We start from the raw sequence: 24,306 nt of genomic DNA, 5'->3' as shown, positions 1-24,306 counted from the left end.
TTTCTGCTGTGATGTTACTATTTTCCCTTCATACCTGAGGAGCATCCTGGGGAAGGTATGTTGAGGTTGTGCCATACTCAGTGTCTTCTCAAGTGCTCACCCTCTTGAGTTTAGCATCTTTCAGGGAAATCATCCCATGATGATTCTTTGCTGTTGCCTGCTTACAGCCATGTACTTCCTTTGTTAGCTGGGATTCTGTCAGGAAGAGCTGTTCCCTCTCACCATTCATGGATTTATTCAATTGTTTCCTTGTGTCAGTACAGACTCATAGATATTTATTTTATTCTATGGGCTATAGCCCAATGCTAGTGTTATCAGTTCTGTGGTTCAGATTGTTCTAACTTTGGCTATTGGATTCTTCTGTGTCTTTTAACATTTCTCCTTTCTTTTATGAGAGAAAGTGAAATTCCTTTTTAGATAGGGTCTACTATGTAGTCCAGGCCGGTCTAGAACTTGTAGTCTTCCTGTCTCAGCTCCCAAGTTCTGGGATTACAGTCATGATACAGTCTTGTATTACTGTGCCTGGCCTAGAAGTGGATCTTTTTTTTTTTTTAAATAAAAAAGTTAAATTAGCACACACCGTATTAGGATTCATTTGGGTGTTTTCAGATAAAATTTATTTTTATTGATTCTCTTCCCTCATCCCTGTCCTCATGCCTCAGAGCCTCGTTTGTACCCCTATCCCTCTATAGTGTCCTTGTGCTTGAATGTCATCAGTGTCCTATTTCTAACACTCTCCCTGCCATCACCAAATTTTTGTCATTTCTAATTAGAAGTGAATTTTTAAATGATTAATTTATGTGTTTCTATTTATTGATGTGTTTATATACATACGTGTGTGTAGGGGCACATGTACAGGTCAGAAGAAAGTTTTGGGCATCCTAGCCTATCACTCTGATTACTCTGAGTCAAGGTCTGTTGTCATACCTGGAACTTGCATTTTCTTGGTTCCATTAGAAACTAGCAATCCCAGAAACCTTGTTCACTATTCCCCTTGGATCTGTGGTTACAGCATGAATAGGATACCCAGCTTGTCATGTGGACTGGGTAAACTCCAGTCCCTGTGATTGCACAGCAAATGCTCTTGACTGAAGAACTGTCTTTCCAGCTAGAAGTTCTCATTCATCCCATTTTACAACTGAAGATACAGAATCCTGGGTGGAATAACTTTCTGAAAATTGTATGACTGGGTATTACTGATGTGTGGAGGACCAGGATTGGAACATTTGAGAGGCTTCTCATTTTCCTAGCTTACACTCACTATGGACCATATTTCTAAATAGTCTATATGTATATTATATAGACAGGGAAACATATAACTCAATTTGTACACAAATACATATTTTAATGTAACAATTATTCTTTATTTACTTTCAACAGAAGACTAGACTAGTAGTCACTGCTCCCAGTAGGAATGTTTCTTCATGTACCATCACCTTCCACAGTCTGCTTTTTACAGATAAGGACATTCTCCATGTTTATCATTTTGCTGTTGGTTGGTAGCTATCCTTCATGGTGTGGGCTCACATCAGACATCCACTCATTGGTCTGTATTCCTAAAAGAAGCTCTGATGGAGGGAGCTGTCTTCAGAGAGCTTGGTCTCATCTGGTCAGTATGTGCCTGGACCTCTCCGTTCAGAAATAAGTGGTCCTCTCTTAATTCACCCTGTGCGTTTTATAGGAGTCTAGAGTCTAGTTCATTCCATTTGAGAAGATAAGTAATATGTCTCATATTCTTATACATCTGACCAATACATTCATGGTATTTATGGTATCAAAATTAAAATATTATCAGACATGGTGATACAGATTTGTAATCCCATCCCTTGGTGTAGGGAATCTCAATTTTGAAGTCAGCCTGGGCTACAGGGTGAGACTGTCCCCAGACACACCATGAACATTGTTTGTTTTTGCTTTTCTTTCTTTACCTTGTTTAAAGTATAACATACTTTGACCCTTTAATATGAAAATTGAAAAGTACCTCTGCTGGTGGTATAAAATGTCACAAGCTTTCCTTAATTGATTTGAGAAATCTGTACACAAGAAAAGAGGAAAGAAGATTGTGTCTCAAGAATTAAGTACAGCCACCAATTTTCATTTAAAACTATAATGATTGAGAATTGAAATGAATTTCAGTTAAAAGAAATTAATTCATATGCAATAATTCATAAACTTAGCAAAACTTGACATTTGAGGCATGTTAGTTGGCCTATGACTATATAAATATAAAAGTTAAAATATCAAAATAATTAATATTTTATCAAATAGTTTATTTAAAAACTAACCCAGCGTTTTATAGATTATGAGAATTATTTATATTGAAATAAAAAAAGTTCTGCTGCTTTATTTTCTCAGTAGAGAGAGCACACTAACTCTATCAGACATTATAGACAAAAAAAAAAGATTCCTGATTAAGCCCCAGGGCTGTCATTTGTGTTATCAATCATAACCTGTCACAAGAGTGGAGGGCATTTTTCAGTAGCTATTTAAAATTAGATTATTATTTTGCTTTTAAAAGCACAGTGAGGCTTGACATTCCCCCATGTTTAATGTACTCTATTACAGTGGGCTTGCAGAACAGCACAGTGCGGTGACAGAGGATCTCTGTCCTTGCCCCCACATCTGTCATAGGCTTTTAAAAAATCATTATTAAAGTATTCCTATTCAACCCTGCTTTTCCCAAGGACCTTCTGCCTTTGGAATATTTATCCTTCAGGGGGGAATATTTCCATGATGGGGTATGTTTTAAGCCTGTGGCCCATTTATGGTACTGCCTACTACTGCTTTTCAAACTTGTCATGGAACAGCTCCAGAGGTACCTGGGATGCACGATAAAAACATATTTTCAGACTGAGGTGATGAACTAGTAGCTAAAACCCTGGGCATGTCAGTGTGAGGAATTCCATCTGCGGTACACAAGTAAATGCTAGGTGACTGCTGCAGCCTCCCTGGAATTCCAGTGCTCAGTAATCAGATCCCTGGACTAAGGTTATGGGCAGACTAGTGTGAGCTTCAAGTTGCCCTCAGTGAGCAAAATGGCAAGCAGTAAAGGAGGGCTCCTGATGTCAATCACACGGAACCACATCTGTGTGCACATATCCCCAACATGTGTCTATATGCATATGACTATACACATGCACATATATATGAATACATACACATGCACAAAAATGAAAATAAAACACATATTCTTTGGTCTTATCCTGACATGCAGATCAAATTGTACATTTTAAGAAAGCCACTTAAGTGATTCTGTTACTTGCTCGAGTTGGAAGTATATCAGGCAAATGTATTTTTAAATTTCATAATATTTTTATTGATTGTTTGAGAATGTCATATTATGAGTCCTGAGCACCCTCACTTCCCAGTCCTTCCAGGTCCACCCCCTCCCCACTGCTGGGACCCATCCCCATATCCTCACTGGAGCATAGTCTAACTCCTGGTGGCCAGCCCCTTAAAGAAAGCCAAATCCTTCCCCATCTGTGCTCCCTCTAACTAGAAAGGGCAAGGACAAGTTTCTTTATTGAAGAATGAGGCAAGTTTGAAGGAGCAGTGTTATGAAATATCAACTCAGTGAGTTAATAAGGGACAGTCGTTTCATTTTAAAGTGGAGAAGTAGAGCAGGCTGATACTCCACGCTCCTTATGGCCTTGAAGGGGTCCTTCTGTCTGTCTGGCCTTTGAATACTTCCACTTTAATATGTGTGGGCTTCTGAGAAGATTCTCTTTGGTCTTTCAAACTAGTTGTAAGCCTTTGGTTGACAGCCTTGAAAATGGATTAATTTTTTTAAAAAAATCAAATCCTTTGGGGATTTAAACTTGTCCCTGGCAATCAAAGGTGGTGCTTAGAACACAGTAGATGAGTGTTTTTCAGTTCTTCAAGACCGCAGTGTTTCAAAGTCTTTCTAATGTCGGCTAACTGGGATGTAACGTGAAGGACACCATCAACCTACCAAGTGATACTACGGGCTATAGATTTTCAAAACCTTAGAAGCTCCCATCAAGGCTTCTGATGTAACTTTTGAGAGGTGGTATTAGTGAAGGAAATGGACCAAGGAAGGACAACATTAATATCAGCTCAAGTTCAAGCCCATTCCCTTGTTATTGGTTTGTTTTAGTGAAAAAAATCATCATTAAATACATCTCAAAGACAAAGTTGAGAAAACAAAACTTATCGGATGTAATAAGAACATCTGACATTTTATGAAACACATTGGGTGTTGCTTAGATGAGAAGTTGTGAAAAAGAAAGAACTGCTCCCCACACCGCTGAGTTAAATCAGGCTGCCCCAGAGGTTTCTTTCTTTCTTTGTGAGACCAAAGAACAATGTTTGTCATCATCTGTGGATAACTTGCCCACCTCAGCCACATCTCCAGGACATCATCCCCAGGGTGCTTACTAAAGAACATGGTGGATCCATGGTCACTGTGAAACATGGGACTTTCCCCCTCAGAGAGAAATTTAAAAATGGGAATCAAAAGATATGAGGAATTACTTAAGACTAAGAGCTTGGGTTTTGTTTTTGGTGTCTTACTTCATGCTGACTCAACAGTCTCTTGTTTAACTCTACAGTAAGAACTGATGGTGTTGTTTTCCTGTGATTCTATCCAGAGAACAAAGACTTCACTTTCAAGTTTCCTGTTTCAGGGCTTGTTTTACTAATTTATTCCTCAGTAGTGTAGAGAGTCCCTGGATGGGAATATAAAACTGATAGCAGAGATAATGTAGTAGATATGGGTTATGTTTTATCTGAATGGACTTCTGACATCCTTAGGGTGTCACGATGATAGAGTACCAAAAACACTGTGTACAGCTTACAGAAATACTATTGCCAGCACAGTTCTCATGCCATGGCAGAACCCCGGGACCTACCAGGGTTAGAAAGTAAGTACTGGACAGGCACACGTGGAGAAGGAAAAGGGAATTAGTTTCTCTTTCTTCTTCTTGCCAAGAATTCTAATTCACTGTATTTTAATTCCAAGAATCTTTGATCTCCTTGGCCTAGAAAATCCAACAAGGAAAGAAGTTTCATCAACGCTGTGTGTGAATGCCTGATATGCTTTTGACTTGTTATTTCTTAATTTGGAAAGACAAAATGCTAAGCAAATATTTGCACATTGCACTGAAAGGAAAATTCAAAACCGTATTATGAGCATGTAGTCTGCTGACCACATGTTGTTTTGATTACAAGTTATCTCTCCTGGTTGCCTCATTGCCTGGAAATACTTTGCTCTGCATTGAGGAGGTCCCTGCCACAGTCTGTGTGTGGCTTTCTTTTCATCTTTGCTCCAACAGGCATGGCAGGTGCCACTTGTCCTGCACGCCACTGACCCTGTTCTTCACATTCTACAAAGAACTTTGTTTTTTCTGCTGAGAACACATATCAAACAATCTCTAGTCTTTCAGTCTTTCAGTGTAAGCAGGTGAGGTATGAGGGTTCTCTCAGAGAATTTGACACTTAGCATTTTGTTTTCTATGGTAATTAAAGTATATTAGGAGATATCACGGGCTGGAGAGATGGCTCAGTGGTTAAGAACACTGACTGCTCTTCCAGAGATCCTGAGTTCAATTCCCAGCAACCACATGGTGGCTCACAACCATCTGTAATGGAATCCGATGCTCTCTTAAAGTGTGTCTGAAGACAGCCACAGTGTACTCATATACATAAAATAAATAAATCTTTTTAAAAAAAGAGATATCATCATCAGCGTCACATCAGACACTGCCAGGCAAATCGAGACATTCATGGTTGTCAGTTTCTGGCCTTAATTTTAATTACTGTTGAGAAAACTTGGTATTAACATTTTTCATGTAAAAGTTAGAAAAAATTGTGTTATTTTGTTTCAGGGCCGAGATCTGGACTATAAAATTCAGGAATATAAAGAAGCTGGGGAAGTCTTTCCTGAAAATCAGATAGTAGAATGGTTCCTCCAGTTGTTGCTTGGAGTTGATTATATGCATGAGAGGTACGTACATCTGCTTCTGGGGGCAGGGTATATATTTTTTAACTCTCATGTCTGAACTTGAAAGGTGAATATTTTTTATTGATTTGAAAGCAAACACGTCCAGGTGATGAATGGCCACAGTCAAACATCAGCAATATTTTATAATAAGATTTTTTTTCTTGAGGAAACTGTAGAATAATTATTTATCCACAGAGTACCTATTTATCAGTTATATGTATGTGAGTGTGGTTGTGTGCATGCCACAGTTTGGGTGTGGAGGACAGCCGATGGTGTTGACCTGTGCCGTTTCCTTGTCTGAGCCTGGGCATCTCAGTGTGCTCTGCTGAGCATGCCAGGCCATTGGCCTCTGAGAGTCTCCTGTCGCTCATCCTGCCAGCAGACCGCTCAGGTTACAACAGGAGTTTCCATATTCCGCTTTTCAGCTTTTTTTTTTTTTTGTGGTACTTGGAATTTGAACATAGTCCTCATGTTTACACAGACATCACCACCCACTGAGCCGTATCTGCAGCTCTCTACCTTTTTTTTTTTGTTTTTTGTTTTTTGTTTTTTGTTTTTTTTTTTTGGTAGTTCTAGAAACCAAGTTGATCTTCAGTGTAGTAGAAACTGTATTGAACTTGGTGCCCTATCTAATTATCTCCTGTGAATTAAAGCTGAGACTTAGACATCCTCAGCAGGCGATGACAGATGCAGATTTAAGTCAAAGCTCATTCTTGATATAAATATTAGCTAATGGTCCAAGTGCATCCTTTGAGTTTCAGTTGTCTGTCAGTTTTGTTTACAGAATTTGCCTCACATTACCTTTTAAAACATTGCATATGTTTTAACAATACGTAAAACATCTTTTCAGATGTTAAGCTGTTAAACATTTTTGGACCCATCAAATGACACAAATGCATTTGAAGTAATAGACTCTCAAAGGGGGTGGCCAAGGCACTCTCACTGCAGGAGTGAGCCGGACACCTGGGGACCGTGTCTTCGGTGGCAGTGGTATTTCTCGGTCACACCAAGGTCTGGCAGTCAGGGAAGTCACTGCTCAAGTGTGTCATCTGTGGTTTCTGATAGCATAAAAACTAATCAGATGTAACTGCCGTTTCTTTTGTAACGGCCATCAGGTTCTGTTACTTTGTAAAGGCCGCCGGTTCTGCTGCTCCGGTCCGCAGGTCAGGGTCTAGCAAGAGAGAGAGTGGGGTCGGAGGAAGGGGGAAAAAGGGGCGAGAGACGCAAAAGATAGATACAAGACAGAGTCCGGTGGAGTCTCTTCAAGTCTCTTCTTTATTCTCCTCTCTTCTTCTATATTCTCACTCCTTCAGTCTCCTGACACCTCTCACTTTCTCACTTCTACCTCCTACCTTCTACCTCTACCTCTACCTCCTACTTCTTCCCTTCTTTACTTCCTACTTCCTACTACTTCTATAGAAGGGAAATCCTGGGTATTTATACCCTTTACCACGTGACTTGCCCTCGTGGACAATCTCAACTGAAGCCACTACATCACGTGCCTTGTAGCCATGGATACCAGGAGCACCTTGCAGCTGGGGGCACTAAACAGTGTAACAAGATGTTTATCAGAGTGCGCTCAGCTATTGCAGGCTGTTGAAACAAGTCTCTTGTCAGGGTATATGGCTCAAGATGGCTGTAAAGATGATAGCCACTTTCGGCTAAGAGTCGGCTCCCAACAATCAGAGCCCCTTGCAATTGGCCATGTATCTTCTGAAACACACGCTCAATGACACAGATAGTGACTAATTCAGTGTGACTCCCAGCAGTCTCTGTAGTGATGTCCTGAGATGGTGATGAGATATCACATAATCTTTAATAAACAGCCAGAGCTGCTGACTGTCGGCTTGTGCGCACGCACACTCATGCTGCTACCATCTCCTTCCTTCCCATCCTCCCCTCCTCACCCGTTCTGCCTGTCTTTCCTTTCCTGCTGCTCATTAGCAGACTTATTGGATAAAAGGACATATCTATCTGGTTGACTTAAGATCCCAAATTTGATCTTTCTATTCTTGTCTTTCAATTTTATTATTTTAGTTTGTATTCTACAGGGTTGCGTGTGGCTTTTCCATGGCAGTATAAAATATACTCTGAGCACATTCCCCCAATGTTTTTGATGTGCTTAAGATTACTTAGTAATAGTTAAAAATAAATGAGTTTAAAAACAGCCTCTAAAGGGAGTAGTGCCATTTTCAGTCTGTCAGTATTTATAGAGTCACTCAACATGGCTTCACATGTGGATGCCACTGAATCTGTGGCTCTGAAATTCTAGTCTTGGTGATCCAGATGAAAAATGATGATGTCTCTTAATCATTATATTGAGCCAATCATTATAAGCTTCTTATGTATAGAGCAATGCCAATTTTATATTTTAATAGTCTTTATTCATCTAATAGCAATAAACTAAAAATAAGCCCTAAACTTAGAGAACAGTTTGTTTAGTGTAAGTGGTAAAAACTCAGTGCCATGGCTGCAGGGCAGGAGGCTGTCCAGAATCACCGTCTTCACTGTGCAAGAGGTCAGGACACTGTGCAAGCTGCTCAGCATCTCTGAGCCTTGTTTCCTCATCAGTAAAATGGTAGCGAGGATGGGACTGTCACTGCTTGCTTTATAGCACAGTAGGGAATCCACGCTGTGATCTTATGTGCTTAAGCAGCTTCTAGAATATTGCTATTTGTGCTAATAATTAAATATAGTCATAAGGGGCTACCAGGAGATGATTTTAACCTGCAATAACACATGGATGTGTGGTTGACAGGAATCCAGAGCATTTGTCACATAGAGACACTTTGGGGAAATGTGTAATGGAATTTTCTAGACTAAACATGCAAATAGTGGTTATATTCCTTCAAGATGGGCAGAGATCAGTGATGAGACCTTTTTGATGCAGACCACAAGAATATAGTGGGTATGCTGTTGCAGACTTGCCCTCGTGTCTTCTCTGGTACTAACACAATCATCAAGCTATGTAATCACATCAATGGGGCGGAAGGGTAAAGAAACCATAGCATCTATATACACAACAGGGCTTATTCAGACACAGTGGAGAACCATGTGTCATTTGCAGGAAACTGGGTGGAGTCGGAGATAATCAAATCAAATGAAACCACACTTACCATATATTTTTCTCTCACATGCAGAATCTAGATTTTATAAAAGAACATGAAAGTGGAGGGAAGCTATTCAGGGCTGGGAGGGGAAAGGTGACAAAAGGGATAAGAATGACAAATTACACCAGATGCAGGTGTGAAATTATCACTATGGAATGCATTCTTTTGTAAAAGTGATATGGACTAACAAAAAAATTAAAAAAGGAGAAATGAGGGCTGACCACTGACAGGTATACAAACATGGCCACAGGAACCTTTTTTAAATATAATGGCTAATGCACTGTAAGCTCTTTATCTACAATGGAATGACTGGATAAGCTGTGGTATTATTAGATAGTGAAATACAGGCCTATAATGGAAAATAACACATAAACAATACTCTGTGATCTGAATGACTCTTCAATATGCAATGTAGGATGAAAGGCAGGTGTAGATGGACACATACTGTTGTGTGATTATTCAAATCCAAGCTCAAACCAAGGTGCATCTAACTGATGGTGAGTCACTGTAGTGCTTACTCGTGGGAGGGAGCTTTGCTACAGGAAGCTCAAAGAAACAGACTGGGTACTGGGATTCTCTGTATGTAAATTAGGGTTGATGACTATGTGGGTGACACATATGTACAACTGTGTTAAAATCAAGATTTATGCATTTCAGGGTGAATTGCAGAAAATGGCGAGTGTTAAGAACAGTAGATATTCCGTGTAGGAGATCAGAAGAGGCATCACTCCACTCCAGAAAATAAGGCTTCTTGAAATGAGTGATGTTTAATTTGACCCAGGGTAGGTTTTGAGTATAGCTAAAGATGGGTCAAGCACTTCCCAAGTTTAAGGAACAGGTTGACCAGAGAGAGAGAGAGAGAGAGAGAGAGAGAGAGAGAGAGAGAGAGAGAGAGAGAGAGAGAGAGATTGAACAGTAGTCCATTTAGAGTGAATGAGGAGGATGGGTGGGTCTGTTGAGAATGCTCTTGAGGTGAAGGCTTGAATGGAGATGTGGACAGAGAGAAGTTGGGGCCAAGAGGGGCCTTGTTTTGTAACATGGATGCTAGATGAGGTGGGAGCCTTCGGAAGTTGTGACCAGAGCTTGCTTCAGGAAGATCAGATTATAACATATGGAAGAGAGAAGGGGTGGGAGAGAGAGAGAGGGATGGGGGGAGAGACAGAGACAGACAGAGAGTAGACAGAGACATAGGGATGCACAGAGTGACACAGAGACAGGGAGAGATGGAGATAGGGAGCTGAGTTATTAATCAGAAACCTTTCATACTGTCCATGTGAGAGGTTATGAGACCTGGGGCAAGGCAGCAACATCAGGGAATATCTGGGGAGGATTATGAGTTTAGTGACCTGCAATGACTGAACTTGAGATTGTGTCAGTATGTTAAATATGATAGAAAGTCAGAGGCAGGGTCTTGGGCTAGAGAGGACTAGTAGAATACTCATATAGTATTCTTAAGGATTCCCAGGGCCATTGGAGGCAGGTATCAAAGATAAACTTGAGGTTTGGGTTTGGGAGAATGAGAGGCTGGAAACAGTCACGCTGAGATTAATTGTGAGTATGGCAGGCAGAACATGGAGGGGAGTGATGAGAGAAAGGAGTTTGAAGTGAGTCTTGGGGAAGCACCGGGGCTTGCATTTGTTTGGATTCCTATAGTATTAAAGTCCTGAAACCAAGATGAGAATATAGTTTGCTTAAAAGCTGTGCTGGTTTGAATGAGAAGGGTTGTTACAAGCTCATATATTTGATGCTTGGTCCCTAGTTGGTGGAACTGTTTGGGAAGGATTGGGAGGTGTGGCCTTCTTGGAGGTGGTGTGCCACTGGGAGTGTGCTCTGAGATTTCAAAAGCTCATGCCACTCTCAGTTAACTCTCTGCCTTATGATTGTGTTTTATGGTGTGAGCTGTCAGTTACTGGTCCATCACCATGCTCACCTGCCTGCTAGCATGTTCCCCATTATGATGGTCATGGACTCTAGCCATCTGGAACTGTGATTCCCAATCAAATGCTTCCTTTTACAAGTTGCCTTGGTCATGGTGTCGTATTGCAGCATCCAAAAAGTAACTCTGAAATGAGAGGAACTCAAGGAGCAGAAACCAGTGTGTACGGAAAGGAGAGGGAGGAGAAAAGCATCCCATGGAGGAACTCAGAAGCAGGCCTCTTCCACTCATGCTTTAGGTCTTAGATTACACTTGTGCATTTTTCCAGAAATTGTTCATAAATTCTTGACTACATGTAACTCTTATTTTTAACATTATTTGTGAGTTCCCTATTGAATTATTTTATAGTTTTGGAAATTTTGATTTGAATGGGAAAGATGAATAGCTCCATCTTAATCCAATCTCCAGAGGATTTTGTCCTTGTTTGTTTGGCTGTTCTAGTGAACTGAACCCAGGGCCTTGCTAGACAAATACTCTACTGCTCAGCTATGTTCTTAGCCCTTTTAGAATAAGGTTTGTTTGACAGAGACAAGGTTTTCCTGTGTAGGCAGTCCTGGCCTCAAACCTCCATTTCCCAAGCACTGGGACTATAGGCATGTACCCTTGCACCTGTCTTCAGATTGGCTTTTAAATGAAGTAGTGCTATGTAATTTTTTTCAGTTCATTAATATATAATATGCTCTTTTATTAGTTTTCAATATTTAGTTAATTTCAAGCCAAAGACACATTTCCTTTAGAAAATAAACCTGTTTTAAAAATGGGTAAAATTCCAAAGGAATTGTGATGTTAGAAGCCACGACTATTCATAGTTCAGTAAAAGCTGCCTGAGACTGTGGTGCTCAAGCTTATTCCTGCTGAAGGTGATCAGGATGCTCGGGTTACATATTGGTAGCTGAGGGATGTGGGAGCTCCTGCAAGTCCACTCTATGTATCTCTTCATCCTACTACCCACGCCTGAGGATCAGCTCCTGTCAAGACTGCTTTGCTCCTGACTGAGGGAGAGCAAGGAGGAGTTAGAGTGCCATTCATTACTCCTCAGACACAGTGACAACCCTGTCTGCTCATGTCCAGTGGCCACAGCAAGTCACATGGCCAAGCCCAGTGGCAGAGAGGTGGAGATGCCCTTACCTCCCCAAAGAAGTACTCATTGCAAGGCAGAAAATACTTGAATATTTAGGAGTAAGAACACAGCATATGCATACACAGTATTTTTCTCCGCTTTGAACGTTTTGTAACTATCACCAATTAGGGGGTCTATGGACATTGTTTATGCTTCCCATGTGTTCTGTTTTATCCATTGCTATATTTTGAAAAGTAACAGAGATTGTTTACATGTTAATCTGGAGGATTATATTGGAAACATATATGCACATGAGAGGTTAGACTTGTTACCTTCATAGCCAATGCCGCAGTGCAAATGGTTGAATTTATGACCTCTGGAGTGAGCAATGGACACCCAGTTTAAAATGCTGCCTCTGGGTAAGTCTATGAGAATCTGTGTGTGAGAGAGAGTGGAAGTAGTAAAATAAGTTCCTTCCTATTGTGAGTGGGCATTGTGCCACCCACTGAAGGAAGGAGGAAGGTGTCCCCTTCCCTAATTCTGACCTTGGACAGGGATTTACATGCTGGCTTCCCTGGGGCTCAGGCCTTCAGGTACAGACTCACACCCCTGCCTTTCCTGGGCCTCTAGCCTACTGATGCAGGTGACAGGTCTTCTAGAGCACAAGTCAATTCTCAGTTCTGTTTGTGTGGAGAACCTTGACAAATACAGTATTCTAGAGGAGACAAAGACAACGGTAGAGAAGTAAGATGGGTGGGGGACAGAAGAAAGGAAAAATTGGCTCTCTCCTTTGGAAGGTTCCTGTACTGTGTTTTAATTTTGGTTGTTTTTAAATTTGGAATACTTGGAGTCTGTAGCATATGGCAGGTTCGTAAATGAGACTGCTAAAGCCTGAGAACATTCACAGTTCACTCAGCTGTCTTTGAGAACACTGTACAGAACTCCTTCCTGTTGGGGATGTCAAGCTTATTATCCCCTGTTTCTCAAGGAAAAGTGGAACAGCCCCTCACAGTGTGTTCAGACTTGGTGGTCTTGAAATGTCATTGATGTTAGTGCTTCCCCAGGGTGGGAGAGACAGGCTGGTGCACATTCCCTAAGGTGGCTTTGTTATCACCTAGCTACCCACACGTTTCCCGAAGGTGGCTTTGTCACCACCTGGCTACATTTCTCAGCTAGCTTGCAGAAACGTGGTAAGGTATCTGTCTAAAAGGTGGCATGGAATATTTATTTCCTGAGGAGGGCACCTGCTTGGGAATCCATGTAGTATATTTGCCTGAGGAAGGAGGCGACCTTCCAAGTTTTGGGAGATGGAAATGCTGAGCTGACTGTGGTGTCTGGTATCTCTTGAACCTCCCCCCCCCCCCCCCCCCCCCGTTCCATGTCCTCTTCTTGAGGATGTACTGTGGTCAGTTCCTGTTCACACATTTTTACACCAAGTCAAGCAGACTTCTAATGTGTTGGCCATAGCCAGAAAGTTTAGAAGGACTTAACCTCCACCTCTTGGCTCCAACACAGGGCTCACAATCAAGTCAGAAATAAGGAAAATCAAACGGGGCCTTGGAGTTCAGGATGGGGTCACATGGCAGAGGAAGGAACAGGAGCTTTCCAAGCTGAGCATCATCAAGGAGTCATTGAGTGGGTGGGACCTCTGAGGAGAAGAGTTTGCAATGCACAGTGAGAGCCTGCCTGGTCAGATAGATGGACCTAAAGGCGGGGAGCTAAGGTGTCAGAGACTATTTACGTAGGGCTTAAGGTGAGGTGAAGGCTAAATTCTTTGTGCCTTCTATGCGATCTAGCTTTATGCTGGCTCTCTGCTTTTGTAGGCTTTTGTCCACCCCAGGGGATGATTTAGAGGCTCGGGAAGATGGAGAGATGGAGATAGGAACCCTAACATAAATTTGACTACAAACAAAAAGTTGCTAAACCTTTGCATAGCACTTGAGTGCCATGGTTCAGAAAGGAGAGGGGTGTTCCACTTCTGTAGATGGTATTTGGGGGTTAGTGGATTGAGAACTATAAAAGATACTTTGGGATTTCTAGAGGAAAAAATTGAACAGTCTGAACTGTTTGTTACCTTGTAATTTCTTGGATTTTAAAAATATTTTTTTAAAGGAATTACTGTTAGCCCAGTATATGCTAAGACTTTTTATTATAGGATCTATTTTGCTTACTGTAACCACGGAGTCAGTAAATCACAATTTTACATTTCCCCCCATAGCTTGACAGCTGGCCTGTTACATAAAACTTCCTGCTCCTTCAACACAGAGACAACCCACCAGAGACAATCCATGTTAGAATCTGTGTTCCAGCATATTCTGTGCCTTAGTCTTGAAATACCATAGTGCTAACTTACACATTTTATGCCTTTGTATGTGAGGAATAATAGTATATTACTTTTTGTAACACATCACCTACCTGTCCAGGCACTAGATAACTTTGTTGTAGGTGCTTTTACTTATCCTAATGTCCTCTGGCATGTCCCCTAGATCATTATCACAAAGCCAAATCCTTAGACTCTCTGGCTCCTAGCATGCTTACAGTATGCCAGGAGATCTGACTCTGGCCTGGATCTAGAATCAATAGGGCCAGCATGAAGAAGCCTGGCTGAAGATTCCTTTATTTGCAAGTAACAGAAGTATCTCAATCAATAGAAGGGACTCTTTATTTTGCTTTCCAGGAAGACAGTTCAGGAGTTGGTTAACTGAGTTGACTCAGCAGTGTCCTCTGGGGTTCAAGTTCTTTCTGCCTCTAGTCAGGCCTATTCAGCATGTTCTCTTGCAGTTGTCAGGATGGCTGAAGCACTACCATGCACCACTCTTCTTATAACAGTAATCAAGGTCTGGAAAGTATAAAGGTGGTCTCTCCCCCACAAACACAGTACTCTTTATCTCTTATAAGGACAGAGAAATATCTTCTACAGGCTTCTGTTGTATGGCTCTTCTTGGGGAGATATGAACAAAGGTTTATCCCAGATAGGGTACCAACAAGAGGTAGTGAACCAGTGAGCTTATTAAGGTTACTAATGAGATCGTGGGTGACTAAAAGGCAGCTTCATCACTCAGAAGCCCACCCTACATAGCTGTTGACTCACAGAGGCTGCATTCCTGGGGCTCCCTGCACAACTTGCAGACAGCTGCACTGGATGGAGTCTTTCTCCAGCATTTGCACACTGCATTATGCAACCTCGAGGGATCTCACGAGGCTTCTCAGGCTGGCATTTTCTGCTTTGCAGTATGTATCTCATTTCTACCAGGTCCTTTCCTGGCGTGACAGCTCATTTCTTGTTAGCACTGAATGACCTTCCCCCACACCCCACCCCTGTTGCCCAGATGTGTCAGTAGACGTCACTGTTTATTTACTGAAGGACATCTTGTTTGCCCCCATACTTTGGCCGTGGTAAATAGAGCTGGTGTGACCATGGAGGATTAGATGTGGGTCTATAGCGATGTGTTTGGTGGGGTTAACTCAAGATATATTTTAATTCTGAGCTTCTAATTTCAGAGCTTGCATTTTCCCTTAGAAGGTCTTTTTGGCAATCTCCTTTGACAACATTCCCTCTTTGGTGCTTCTACTTCAAGTTTTCTCTTGTACCCTTTGTGATTTTAAGCATTTAAGAATGTACTTAGAGTCTGTATCTGCTTTGATTGTCTGAAACATTCAAGAGTCTGATATCATTGCACATTCTCTGCTGACTCTTAGCCCACCTTTGCTTCTGCTGGATGCACAAAGGATGACACAATTGAACATTAAGTTTTATTCTCTCGGCTCAGGATCTCCGTGATCACACAGCTATTGCATATCTGAATCCCTACTCTGAGTGAGCATTGTCCTCCTCTCAAATGATAAGCTTCCTTTCTGAACTAGCATAGGCAGGTTTCCTAGGTCATCCCTTCACTGCCTGCAGGAAGCACACATTCTACACTTACGGATGTGTCCCGCACCATGTGTCCCTGTTACACAGACTTTATAGCTTCTGCTGTGACCATTATAGCCAGTCCACATCTTTTTGAGACCATCTTGCTCCCAAAGGCATTGAAGAGTCAGCACCTATTGTCTACTCTGATTTTCAAATTATTTTCCTATAACACCCACCCAGGGGATTTGCTACATCATGGGCTCAGCTCATGAGAGCCTATTTGTGAACTTTGTTTAGCATTTTGGGCTCCCCTATGGGAAGACATTTTCATGTTGTTTGGTTCTCTCAAATTCAGAAATAGAAGTCTTAATGGACACTTCCCATACTGTTGTCATATAGCAAGAGTCAATAAGAATTTACTGATTAGCGTTATCAGTATCATTGCCTTTACAAAGTGTAAACAGTTTGGTCCTAATATAGTATAACATTTTGTGATAACGTGCCCATCAACAGAGGGTGTTGTTACTGGATGTAGTGCTATGTAAACCACACTACAAAAACCTGTACAGTCTGGGCTACACAGAGAGTTCCAGACCAACTTGAGTTATAAGACCTTATCTCACCTTATTCCAACAGCCATAGAACAGAACCAGCCAAACAAAATCCTCCACACAATCTGACTTTTTGCAGCAGATTTAAAAAGCAAAACTGAGTGAGTCTCCCTTTCTCTCTAAAACCTCCATTTATAAACTCTTCTTTCCTTCGAGAAAGGAGAAATGTCCATGGCTTTGCAGCCTTTAAGCAGTGTAAGCTGGATATGTAAAAAGACACACACACATGTACATGCATGCACAGACATGTTCATGCACACATATACACACACGCACATATCCTTCCATATATAACGACACCCTTGACTTTTAGTTGGGTTTAGTTTTCTATTTTACATGATGTTTTATCATCTTTTTGTTTGTTTGTTTTTGCCTTTTCCAGGAGGATACTTCATCGAGACTTGAAATCAAAGAATATATTTCTGAAAAATAATCTACTCAAAATCGGTAAGATGTTTTAAATGTCTGCTCTGAAGCTCCAAGCAAGTGCTGCCCCAGCAAGCAGAAGTGTGTGGTTCGAGCTAGCATGGAAGTTATCCAGCCCTGGCTTCTTTAGCCTTTGTAAATATTTGTTCTTACCTAGATGAGACCAACAAATTCTGGTTATTTTGTTTGTGGTTATCTGATGCAAATTGAAATATAAAACACTCGCTCCTTACTGGTTGATTTAACAGGTATGCTATATAATCCTAGGCTTTACCAGGCACTTTGTAAGCTATAGGTTCCTCATCTATTTAAAAGTTTTTATGATTTTTATGTGTAGAGGCCTTAGGCTTGCATGGATGTTTGTGCACCACATGTATGCAGTGCCCATGGAGGCCAGAAGGGAGCATGGGATCCCCTGGAACTGGCGTTAAGCTTGGTTGTGGATTGTGGGTGCTGTGGATTGAACTTGGGTCTTCTGGAAGAGCAGCCAGTGAGTGTTCTTAGTTACTAAGCCATCTCTCCAGATCCCCTCACTTACTTTATCAATAAATAGAGGCCATACATAATTTAAATGGTGCTATTATGGCTTCATTAATATTTAATTCTTTAGAACTATACTTGAGCTCAAATAGTTACTCAGTTATCTGAGCTTCACATAGGATATTCCTGGGAAAGAAGAGAATACAGGTATGTGACTAATTAGAGAAGCCAGTCGATTCAAATTTCTGTATGTATATTCATGAACAGTTTAAATTTTTAGAAAAGTTCCCTTTGTTGTAAAATGAGGTCAAACTCTACTCCCTGCAGGGGAATTTTCATGTCTTTACTTATAGTCCATCCAAAGCCTCTGTTGGTGATCACCAGAGTTCAGTGGCCTAATAACAGGTTATTCTGGGTTTCTGTAATCCCAGAAATAAAGGTTCTGTGGTTAGATGATTCATTTTCCCCATTAAGTCTTCTTTCTCCTCTAAAGCACGTATGTTTAAAGCTACTGACCACCATTATATAATTGAAAACATCCCTTGCCTTTCCCTTTAAAATGGCACAAGGCACTGAATAATAAATGATGAAGTTAAATCAGTTTTAGTTGTTAATTTTCAGAGATGTTTTTGTTGCTTCAAATATTTACACCAATTAACCACAATTCCCAGGGGATTTTGGAGTCTCTCGTCTGCTAATGGGTTCATGTGAGCTGGCTACAACTCTAACTGGAACTCCCCATTATATGAGTCCTGAGGCCCTGAAGCACCAAGGCTATGATGCCAAGTCTGACATCTGGTGAGTAGGCGGTGCTGGCCCCAGTGACTTCCTTCTCTGCTGTCTGAGAAGTCTGTCCGCTCTGGTTTGAAGCTCATCCGCTTACTCCATCCACTCACTCCATCCCTTTTGGCATTTGAGTTGTTCTGCAGCCAGAGGGACAGGAGCACATGCAGCTTGTTACACTCTGTGAAATGCATTTCAGAGATTCTCTCTGTTCATAGATGATGAGTTGGCTGGTTTAGATTCTGTCGTTCCCAAACCACAGGGGAAAGTTCTTAATGTAGCCAAGACATTAAATTTTGATGTGCTCCGGCTAGCCTATTAAATAAAGCATTTGTAATCCTAAAGACCATGCTTTATTTTATATTAAGGTTAACTCCTGGCTCTGTGGGGAATATGCTGCTTTTCTGCATTTTAAAAGACTTTTACTAAAGATAGTGGATTTAGGGGTATCCTACATTTACCGTTTTCTGGGTTTTCAGTGATGGAGACATCTGTGATGTTTTTCACTTCTGTGGTGCTCTCCTATCCAGGCAGAAGCTAGGTGGGAAGACGCCTCAGTCTGTCCTGCTGTGAGCAGCAGGCCTTACCCAGGGAATGCTGGCCCACTTTGAAAGGACCTTACATAATTTTCAGTATTCAAGAGTTGAAGAACAATCTAGTTGACAGCTTGTTAATTAAGTAAATAATTATTATATGCAAATCAATGTTAAGTAGTTCTGAGCCTTCAAAGACAAGCAATGTAAAAGCATGTCCATGTTTGTTTTTTAAAGATGAGGAGGTAGAAAATGACCTTTTGTGTGGTCAGGGGAAACAGCTCCCACAGAGCCATTGGGTTAGGGTCCTTGTAAGAGTTGTCATTTTTCTGTTGACTTTAGAGCCTCCCATGGCAGAGAAGATGTCTGTGGGACTGCATAAGGGTATCTTGGTTCATGGCTGGGCATGGGCCTGGAACCCCAAGACTCCAAGGGAGAAACGGCAGGTGTTCGGCCACGTCCCCAGAACCCAGGGTCCTAACACACAGTCTAGTCCCCATAGACCTAAATTGTTCAGTCACGTAAGCCATTAGAGCCCCTCCCAAAGTGCACAGGTAGAGGGCGTGACTACAGGCCTCGGGCCTTAGAGAGATTTACATACTAATGAAGGCCAGAGGGCGGAGCCAATTAAACATTCTTCCCAAGACCCTCCCCTTCCTCCCTCCCTATTTAACTCAGGTCTGCCCTGAATTTTGGGTGGGTACATCCAAATCCATCTAACATCTGCCATGACAATAAACCCTTTTGGAACCAAGGACTTTCTTGTGTCATTGGGGCCTGCCGTCGCCAACGCTTCCAACCTCTGGAACCTTAGACTTTCTCCTGTTTGTGGGACTCGCTGGTTGTGGAAAGTCTCAGGGACTCTGCTATGGTCTTTTTCTCACAGATGTCAAGATTTGTTCTATCTCCCACCTTCCACGGAAACCACATCCCTTCATTTCAGTTCTGTGATTGTTTTGAGAACCTTTGCTGACTCTTGTTCTCGCCAGAGTCTCTTATCCTAGAGGTCCTATCCAGTTCATCTATCACTTTCTCTTATCCTTTCCCATGTGCACACCAAAGTAAAAAAGAAAACTTGAATAAAAAGCAGAAAGGGGCAAAGGCATGCCACCAGGAGCAACTGTCTCTACATTGTTTAATTGAGCACTTACTTTCCCCCAGCACCATGCAGTAACCTAGATATAAAAGGAGTAACATCTGCCTCTTGCTCCTTGTGAAGAACCTTGCTCCATTAATGATCCTTCTCCAGAGCAACTGTATCAGTCCTGGGCTTTGCAATGGCAGGTATTAGCTACCTACCTACCTACCTACCTACCTATCTACCTATCTATCTATCTACCTATCTACCTACCTACCTACCTACCTACCTATCTATCTATCTACCTATCTACCTACCTACCTACCTTTCTTCACACTTAATTTGAAACATGTTATGGATTATAAAATAGATTCAAATATATAATGTCTTTATGACTTATGATTATGTTATCTAAAGTTATTGTAGTGTGCTATTTGATTAAGGACATATCAGCTCAGGAAGCTATTGTGTAAGTTTCAGGAATGCTGTCTGGCCATATACCTGACTCCTTTACCATGCATCTGTACCTGTTTGCCAGCTCATAAGGATGGCTCCTGGGTCACAGAAGTAGTGGAACCCCGGAGGAAACAGAGCTTCTTCTTCACTCCTTCTGTGCTCCAGCCACTTGTTTACAAATTGCTCCTTATATTACATGAGAGATTATAAGAATATCAAGCAGTATTCCTGTGGTGGTTTGCAGCTACAAAAGTACCTGACACGAACAAAATCTATCCCAGCTTTAGACCAGCTCCCCTACTGTGATTATAAACTACTCAGCAAGTATGAGCTGAGAATGTATCATCATCTTGACCCCAAATAACCACTTTATTATGAGTTTAGTAATTACTTTGCTTGTATCTAAATCAAAACAGGCTTATCTGGTAATGAAATTTCAGCTGCCAAACCTAAAGTGGAACGGAAATCGGAGAACTATTAATTACGGTGACAGATAGAGACGTGTGCCAAGTGATCTTAGGGAGACACTCAGGAAAATTAGATTTCGTGAGGCTGAGAACCCGTCTGTACCTCGGAGCGGGTGACATCTATGTCCCGAGGAATGTTTGTGGGGACTGGGAGTACGTATGAATAATTTATAGATGCTTTGCTTGAGTGTTCATAGCGGAACATGCCATATTTATAATGCTTAAAAAATTAGTCTAATGCTGATTGCATTTTCATCCGTTAACACTCGCCCGTATGCAACCCACCTTCCTGTAATCTATTAGACATACCTAGATTTGACTATTTATAGCATTCAAGTACAGGAAGTTGCTCTCAAAGGACGACTTGCTTCTAAAAGTTGATAAACACTTATTTGGAAAGTTACAATAATAAGGGCCACCAAGGACAATGCTTTGAATACAACTGGTGTGTATAAGTGTTTGCTAAAAAAATGTTTTCTCCACAGGAGACATATAAACATGACTTGTGTCCCTCAACCAGTTCTTCAAATTGATCTAAAATATAAATAGTTAGCACATACTTTTCAGAAGAAAAAGGACATTGTTTTTGGAGTGATAGTTCCCTAGTTGAGCAGAAATGAAGCGGTACCTTACCGTCGCTCTTATTTCCTTTGTGAGAGTCAACTCGCCTGCTCTCTGTTGGAGCCGTGTGTCTGTTGGGTGTTTTAAATGGGGAGAACAGTGGTGGGAATCACAGTGGTGGAGTCCAGTTTATGTTTAATAATGGATCCAGACTTCAGTGGTCTCAGAAGGCAAGCTTAGCTACAGGTGTACTAAAACATAGAGGGGCCAGGACCTATCTGCTCTGCCTGGCCAAAGGATGTATCCTTATTGGAGAACAATAATTTACCTATGCCCATTTCCCTATAAGGCATTCCAAACCCAACATCCTGATGTCTAATCTATACAGGAACCGCTCTGGTTAAGGGCAAGTGAAACCGGCCTTTTGTACCAGCATTTTCTTCAGCAGCAACTCATAAGGCCAGAGGATGTCAGTTGCTGGCACAGGAGCCCCTACTGATTTACCTTATGTCTCTACTTCTCTTTTCTTCACCAGGAAACTACACATTTCTTCCCAGCCTATTTTTAGTCAGAGGGGGCTTCAGGTTAAACTACTCTCTGCTCCAAGGTTCTCCACCAAGGTTTCAGGGTGTAGATTGTGCCCAGAGCAAATGGGTATTACCTAATGCCAGGGAACAATCAAAGGCTGTGCTGAGCACCTCACTGTAGAAAAGATTTCACTCCCAATCTTTAGAACTGCCCATGTTACATTGGCTGAAGCAAGTCACATGGTAAATCTAGTATCACCAGGGAAGGACGTGCCCACCCACACGTGAAGGGAAAAGGAACACATGGAGAGAACAGTCACCCTACCAGAGGACCCATCTTATAAGGACACCAGGCTGGGCTGTAGCAAATGTGCTGGAGAGGGGAGGTTGGGACAGATGAAAGAGAGGTAGATTTTTCTTTAACCTGGCACAGTCTTCTACTCCTGATGTTCATTCTATCTTAACAAGCCCTGGGAGCCTGCATAAAACGAGTAAGGCAGTTGGAGTCATAGCCATGATCTCCGTGTGAAGCAGTTTGAGTCTCATTAGCAGTGGGGCTGTTGCCAAATCCTTAAGGCAGCAGTGGAGTAGATAGCTGTCAGGAATGGACGGACTTACTATTTGTTATCAACTTCTCTGCCATAGGTGAGCGCTGTCCACTGTCCTTCCTGGACCTTCTGGTTTATATCAAATGCTTAGGTCTGGCATCAAGAATATCTGAAGATGAAAAATAATTTCTTTTTCTTCTAGCCAGTTTTTCTTGAGCCATCTTTCTTTCTTGTTTCTATTTTCCCTTGGCTATTGGCCTTGATCTTTCATTGATCAAATTCCTGTAGAGGACATGGTAGTACCACGGGGGTCTAGAAGGGTCAGATCATCTTCAAACTCTAGAAATTATGGAAGAGAGTATTTGGGGCTTTTACAAAAAGAAGAAAATTCATCTAAACCCCATTTTTCTATAATTGTTTATGTATATGAATATATATATTCATATATATATATATATATATATATATATATATATATATATATATATGCTTTTTCTTGATGACACCAGTTTCAAGTGCTCAGTACCCCCATGTGGTTCTTGTTTGCTGACATATAGAGCATTTCCTCAGTAATGGGACTTCCATTGGGTTGTTCTGAGCTGCTACCCACTCAGCTACTTCAGGCTTTATCCTCATCTTTGTACACATCCTGCCTTGGGCTTGAGAAACCAGCCCCTGCTGGTTTCAGCTGCCAGTCAGTCAGTCTCTCCCCCACTGCTCACCCCCCTCTGTTATTTATCCCCCTCTCTCTATCTTTCTCTGTCTCTGTCTGTCTCTTTCTCTCTATGTCTCTGTCTCCTCTCTCTGTCTCTCTCTGTCATTCCTCATGTGTCATCCGCTTCATATTTTTAGAGTAGTCTACACCAGTGTACATCAGCATGTCTCCGTCACCCCAGCACTGGTATTTCAGGCAGGCTTTCCACCACATTTGCGGTTTGTTTTTGGTTGTTGGTTTTGTTTTTGTTGTTTAGATGTAGGTCCTGGAAGGATTGAACCTGGCTGGGTCCTTGTGTTGATAAAGCAGAATTTTTATTAACAGTGCTTTCCCCAGGTCCTGCTGCTGCTCTTAAATAGCCTATTGGACTCTCTGATGCACATCTGGCACATCTGGGGCTGTAGTTCTTTAGGTCCTATGGTAACTTCATCACATTCTTTCCTCGGTCTCTCCTCACATAAATGACACACTCCTCGGGGTATTAGCTATACAGTTTGTCTTCATCTACTTGTAATTTAAAGTTCAAGGTTCCAAGTTTTCACTTAACTGCTGAAAATAAGGGGAATGAGGTTTTTGCTTTTACTACCTAGCTTCCCTCCTTTAAGTGGAAACTCAGTGACAATCCAGAAACTACACTTGCTGTCTAGCTGCCTTCCCTCCCAGATGCTCAGGACAGCTTTGTCAGGAGCTGTAGTACCATGTAGCCATGGTAAACTCCTGAGATACAATGTATGTTTTAAGCTCTTCAAGTAGCCAGTGTCACCTCTTTTATCTTTTAAGTTTCTTTGTACTTGGGCAATTTATGTTAATATTCAGCTCTAAGTAAAAAGGTGTTTAGGTTAGTATGCACCAAAGGCAAATCCACTGCGCCTCTATTAACTTTCTATTTCTTTATACATTTAACTGTGGCCATTATGTATACTTTCTAAGTTTTAATTTTTGTTTTTGAGAATTTTATCCATGAGTACTTTATTACATCATTTCCATCCTTCATGCACCCCCTCCAACTCCTCCCTTGTAGCCCTACTCCCAAGTTCATAATTATTATTGTTAGTGTGTGTGTGTGTGTGTGTGTGTGTGTATGTCTCCCTCCCTCCCTCCCTCCCTCCCTCCCTCCCTCCCTCTCTCTCTCTCTCTCTCTCTCTCTGTGTGTGTGTGTGCGTGTCTCTCTCTCTCTCTCTCTCTCTCTCTCTGTGT

The 24,306-nt window shown here is 41.6% G+C and overlaps 1 protein-coding gene across 1 annotated transcript in view; it reads left to right on the top strand.

Moving 5' to 3' along the window:
* The window catches only part of Nek11 (NIMA related kinase 11), a 202,127-nt gene that overhangs the window by 56,504 nt on the left and 121,317 nt on the right, over positions 1-24,306 (top strand). The window contains exons 3-5 of the mRNA XM_028756839.1: positions 5,847-5,965; positions 16,918-16,982; positions 18,113-18,239. Coding sequence (XP_028612672.1) covers positions 5,847-5,965; positions 16,918-16,982; positions 18,113-18,239 — 311 coding nt within the window. The remainder of the gene's footprint in view (positions 1-5,846; positions 5,966-16,917; positions 16,983-18,112; positions 18,240-24,306) is intronic.

Source organism: Grammomys surdaster, unplaced genomic scaffold (genome assembly GCF_004785775.1).
Source record: "Grammomys surdaster isolate TR1022 unplaced genomic scaffold, NIH_TR_1.0 126131, whole genome shotgun sequence".
In the NCBI taxonomy this organism is placed as follows: Eukaryota; Metazoa; Chordata; class Mammalia; order Rodentia; family Muridae; genus Grammomys; species Grammomys surdaster.
Note: the sequence above shows the minus strand (reverse complement) of the source record. Positions and strands in the feature narration are given on the sequence as shown.